Below are 5,788 nucleotides of genomic sequence, written 5' to 3' on the forward strand. Positions count from 1 at the left end.
GAATACTAACTGAAACTCTATTGGAACGATCCTACAAAACTCAGCCCCAGCATGTTTTCTGAGTATTTGACAAAAACCCTAATTTGCCAATTTAACTTTCAAATAAATAATGATGAGTTAAAATAGCAATAATCCATTTTAGCAGTGTAACAGACACAAAAGCCACTTATGAAAAGTTTTCAGAAAGCAAGGCAACAAAGTCTACAGATACCATGACTTCTAGTTCAGTTAAGGTTTTAGTTATAATCAGGGAAGCAAAAGGCAACACTTACAGGTTTGGGATATATTATACATGCAAGAAATCCAAATGTACCAAAATCAATTTGATGCCAATACATGAGCTCAATGAAGGTACAAATGCTGAATAACAAGACAGCTGTACAAATGAAGAAAAAAAACAAAATACTGATTAACAAAACCAGAAACTTTTGAAGCTATCTTCTATTACTTTCATATCTGACTTTTGTCCACAAACTCTTCATTCTTCGTTTAGGGGTTGATAGTTGATAAAATCTGGAATAATGAGAACAAAAGGAAGATTTAGGGCAATTGAGTTTATCAAATATTACTCAACCTAAGAAGTTCAACATTCAGTCAGAGAATCCATATGGGATTCAACAGATAACATTACCTTGTTTGTGAACAAGCGAAATGCCTCATCTTCCATAGCTTTATCAAGTTCCTGGCCCAGAGTAACGCAAATTTTAACATTTTGTTAACTTTTATTGAGTAATAAAACTGAAACTAGTAATTAGTAAATATTATTTTTAACACCGCAGCAAAGAACCCAATAAATGAAAAGGTTGGTGAGTGAGAAAAAACAAAGACTAATATGTCGTACATTCTCCGCATTTGGGGAACAATCAACGCGGCAAACTAGTTCTTGAAGGGCCTTATCATTCAAAGCGTCACGAATCTCACTAGAAGAAGCTGCAGCAGGAATACAATCACTTAAAAAACCAATATTAATCAACTGTGGTTTTAATAATGAAATTTCATTACTGCCATCCCGCATCTAGGACGTTTTCATATTCTTTTATAGAGATATAAAGTACCTATAGCCTCCAATTGGAATCGGTCCAACACCTCGCCTCTTTTATCAACAACTAATGGTTTTTCAACAACTGCTTCCAAAACAGTATTATCCACAACTGATGGCTTTTCTACAGGTAATTCCGCAGCAGCTGTAGAACAGTAGAGAAATATAAAATCAGATCGTGAAGTACCTCAAAGTAATTAGTTATTACTTGGAAGTTGCGTTCCAAAAACTAAAAGTTTAGCCCATTCTTAAAACATCGTTGATGGATTCATTTTTACAGTAAAGTGTATTTTGCTTGGAGTTTGAGAGTGCATCACAATTTTTTTAAATAATAATTTGTTGGCAAAACTACATGGAAGAATATCTACGAGATACACACCACTTAAGTTTGCAGCAGACGAAAGTTAAGGTTATGGTGGAAGCAGTCTATTGCATATAAAACATAAAGCTAACTATTATAGACTTTATTGTAGACTTTTATACTGGATTAAATCCTTTTTTAAACCTCATGGATAGCACGAGCTTAACTTCCCAGCATGAAAAATGATAAGGCAGATGGGGGTAAATCAAGTCCTCGTATGAAATCGTGAAATAATAAGCAACCATCAATATACAAAACTACAACTTCTGATAACCACCACGGGAGAGAATGACAACAAAAAGCCATCATCATGATGCAGATCACCCTGCCTAAAGTAGTTATTGAGGTGAATAAAAACCTTACTTGTTTTTGGTGCTGAAGGTGTTGGATCGACACATGGAAGCTCTGCAACATTGAAGTGAGACTGATTAATACAAGTATTGAGTAGGAAATTGTGTCATAGGTCATAATGGTTAAAGGCCTATGGCATCATAGCTCTGTAGTGTAAATTTCACTTGCCCCCGGACCATGAGCAAGTTAATCCAAAATATCTCCCAATTTTGAAGTGTATGGCCAAGTAAAAGTCAACAGTAAACAAATCATGCAAGCATTTTGTGCTCAAGCTGCACAACGGGTATTTGAGCTTATCTATTGGCATAAATAAGCACTTGTGGTGAGACATTTTAGAACAACTTATGGAACCAGCTTATGACAAGTAACTGAGCTGCCTTCAACTTTCACAAGCTCTCCAAAACAGCACAAGAAAACAGCTTCTAGTTTATATGAAAACGATTTGATTTTATCTTTGTTATCAAAATAGCTTATGCATAAACGCTTAAAAGCGCTTATGTTATAAGCATTAGATTAAGTTGTTTAACCAAACATGACCTAAATATATGACATTCCCTTCATAGATAAATCCAGAGCATCAACCTTTATACCACCCGCATTACATCAAATATATAATCAGACAAATAACACCAAGGAGAACATGTGTTAAAGGGCATACCTTTGTGTTTCTTGAAACAGACCAGTGAGCAACTACAAACAGAAAATACAACATCAGATGGAGAATCTTAACAGCTTTTGAAAAAACAAATAATGATAACAATATAAAGAAACTTGGAGGAAGAAGGGTTTGGGTTTACTCACTAAGCTAAGTAGCATTTAGGGCATTTGTATTTAGACTGAGCTTTTTGGCAGATTTGACATTGCTTAGGACCCATTGAACTTGAACTGGACCCAAAAGGTTAGAAGGGTCCCTGAATAAAACTGAATCACAGAAAAAAATCAATTATCTGAATGAAAAAGAATAAATAAACTTTATTTTTTGGGATGTTATCGTGTATTACTATCAGCAGATAACAAGGAACCAACGGAAATTTTGCAAGGCAACAAGAGTCGTCGGCAGCAAAAACGATATTGCTTTCGAAGGAGCTTCTATGTGTCTTAGCGTTGGACAATTCAAAAGCAGAAGAGCAAGCAAGTTGCAAGCATCTCCCAAAAGACTGAAAAACCCACAACTACGGTTTGGTACCCATTTAATGAAAATCCAGTTTCTCGCCTTTTAGTGAATAAACTCTGCAAACATTCATTTGCAATTCTGTTCACAACACCAAAGCTGAACAGCAAGCTTCTCGCAATCTCAATGTTTTTTAATATATATTTTAATATCTTTTTTCTTTTAGTTTTCAAAACAGTGTATTTACCAGCCAAGCCAATGATTTCATTCATTTCAACAACGTTTCATAGCTCCCAGAATTCCATCCATCTTTCTTTGTGTCTATAATTCTGGAAACTAATTTAAATTATCATGAAGGAACAACAACAGCAAACAACTACTAACTCTTCCTGCTTGTTCAAAGACTCTATAGCAAAACAAATAATTAATCCAAGATTGCAAAGCAAAAGTAACAATAGTTGAAGCTCAAAACAGGTGATGTGCATGAAAAATAAACAAACAACCCAAATGCAATTTTATCAAACAGGTGATGTGCATGAAAAAATTAACAAACAAACTAAATGTTGACGTTGATTAACTAGTAGAATAAAAAGCTACAGTTAAGGGTAAGACGCAGTTACCTCAGTTGGAATAATGGTGAAGATGATAGGTTAGGGTCTCTTTTACTTCTTCTTGACTTGTTTTCAGTCTCTTTTTTCTTACATGCTCCTTCGCAACTGCGGGATGCAATAGAATCAGCGAGAAGAAATTTTGCGTTATTTGTTGCGAGCGGGCTTTGATGCTTGGGCTACTTGCCACCTAGGGGTGGCAAACAGAGATGTGTGCCCCGTTTAAATCCATCCCGCAAAAGCCCGCGAAAAATAGAGCGGGACAGGGCAGACATATTTGAAAGTGCGGGTTTAAAATTTTGTCCCGCCCCACATAAAAGTGAGGGCGGGCGGGAAAAGCCCGCGGGATTAAATTTTTAGGCTTAAAAATAACAAAATTGTATGAAAAAGCTCATGGTCGCAAAAGCCCACAAAAAAACAGAACGGGGCGGACACGTTAAGGAGAGTGGGCCTAAAACCTAGCCCCGCCCCGCGAAAAAGTGCGGGCAAAACGGGCTTTCCCCACGGACCGGGCCCGTTTTACCATCCATATTGCCACCTCACTTATATACCAAACACACACGCATGCTTCTACTATCTAACTATAACAAATCGTTGACATGCTTTGTCTAAATTATTCTTTCTGTTCAAAATTATTACATTACTAAAAGAGTTTATCAATAAACAACAAATGTCTCAATTAAAACCCTCTTTCATATCACATTGTCTAACACGTATCACTAGGAGTGGCAAAACGGGCACCGCCTACGGGAAAAACCCGTTTTAAGGCTCTCTTTAATGTGTCCACCCCATCTCGTTTTTTGCGGGCATAAGCTTTTTCATACAATTTTACAATTTTCAGACCAATAAAGTTCAATGTCCGCGGGCCTTCCCCACCTCGCCCTCACTTTTTTGCGGGAATGAGCTAGGTTTTAGACTCGCACTCTCAATATGTCCGACCCGCCCCATTTTTTCCAGGCTTTTGCAGGACGGGCCTAAAAGGGACGGGCATGGCCGTGTGCCACCCCTACGTTTTTTGGGCAAAAGTGTTATGTTACTACAAATTCTTGATATCAAAATGTTTTTTGTTTTAAGAGTTTCTCGTGTTCTGCGGCCTTTGTCGTCATGATGGAATGTTATTATTTCTACAAGTTCAGTCTCAACCTTCACATCACACTTCAAGTTATGTATTCCTAATTCACTCTTCGTGTTTTCATTAATATAAGAAAAACTATAATATTGTGAAAAAGGCATATTAAGAATCTTTGATTCTATGTAGCTTTCATTTTAATATTATCTTTAGATGGTTCATTAATCTCTATGAATCTCCGAATTATTTGAATATTGAATTTTCACAAAATTGTCAGAAACACACAGGTAGTGAAGGGAAAGTGCCAGCTACTGAGTTCATAGCTTTTAGTAATTACTTCCATGGAAGAACCATGGACATAACTGCTTCGACAAGTAAAGTGCAATACATAACACCTTTTGAACTTGTTATACATGGAGTAACCTCTACATAGTATGGAAATGCACCAGTTGTTGTAGAATTAATTCAACATGTCAGATTTAAACCATCCAAATAAATCTTTTACTTCTCAAATATTAAATTATTTACAATTATAGTGTTAGTAAAACAATAACAACCAAATTTTATCTCAATTTTGTAGCTACAATATATCCAAAATCGCGCTGCCAAAATATCCAATGCACCACCAAGTGCCCCAAAAGAATCGTTCACGCACCCCTCCATTCCCGCCCACACGGTGACGCGTGCAAGCCACGCGCCACCTTCTAGCCTCCTGTTTTCAACAATGATTGTTGCTACATGCTCGGTTTTGCCTTCAGAATCCATTGGGACCACTTTCAATTTGTGGGTCTCACGTTTAAGGTGCATTGGGACAACTTTCAGTTGGTGGGTCTCTTGGTTATGGTTTTTAGGTCAATGTTTGTTAGACCATCTTACAAAAAAGGTTTTAGAACTTGATAAAGAGATAAAAGATGATTGAGAATCCGCTATTATCAACTTATATCATTGTTGTGGAATTCTAATAAGCGAAAGCTGATGGCACACTTTCGTGCATATATGCATGTTATGAGGTTTGGTATAAGGCTAAAAACCTTTATGCTAACAATATTCAAAGAATTTATGTGTCGGTATGCAACTTGGCTATCTTCATATGAATGATTAAGACTTATCAGAATATCTAACATTTGCTGAGTCTAGTATTGATAGCCTCAAACTTATGTTTGTTAGTGATGATATTATGAAGGTATTGAGCAAGCTTGACAATATGTTCATGGTGTTTGTTTTTCATGGCCTCTCTAAAGAATATAGT

The 5,788-nt window shown here is 36.5% G+C and overlaps 1 protein-coding gene across 1 annotated transcript; it reads right to left on the reverse strand.

Moving 5' to 3' along the window:
* Positions 1-268: 268 nt before the first annotated feature.
* LOC131619559 (uncharacterized) lies at positions 269-3,647 on the reverse strand. The gene is made up of 8 exons (XM_058890650.1): positions 3,483-3,647; positions 2,553-2,672; positions 2,410-2,441; positions 1,764-1,805; positions 1,056-1,184; positions 842-930; positions 632-682; positions 269-513 (listed from the first exon to the last, which is right to left on the reverse strand). The coding sequence occupies exons 2-8, from the start codon at positions 2,624-2,626 to the stop codon at positions 490-492; spliced, it is 441 nt and encodes a 146-aa protein (XP_058746633.1). The 5' UTR covers positions 2,627-2,672; positions 3,483-3,647; the 3' UTR covers positions 269-489.
* Between the last annotated feature and the right edge of the window lie 2,141 nt (positions 3,648-5,788).

This window comes from Vicia villosa, linkage group LG1 (genome assembly GCF_029867415.1).
Source record: "Vicia villosa cultivar HV-30 ecotype Madison, WI linkage group LG1, Vvil1.0, whole genome shotgun sequence".
NCBI lineage: Eukaryota > Viridiplantae > Streptophyta > Magnoliopsida > Fabales > Fabaceae > Vicia > Vicia villosa.

Bases quoted from the DNA above. Each gene is read 5' to 3' on its own strand.
- LOC131619559 (XM_058890650.1), bottom strand. From the start codon at position 2,626: ATGGGTCCTAAGCAATGTCAAATCTGCCAAAAAGCTCAGTCTAAATAC. The intron at 1,806-2,409 runs GTATGCCCTTTA...TCAATGTTGCAG, and splicing joins CTGTTTCAAGAAACACAAAG to AGCTTCCATGTGTCGATCCA. The intron at 683-841 runs GTACGACATATT...ACTCTGGGCCAG, and splicing joins GTTCCCCAAATGCGGAGAAT to GAACTTGATAAAGCTATGGA.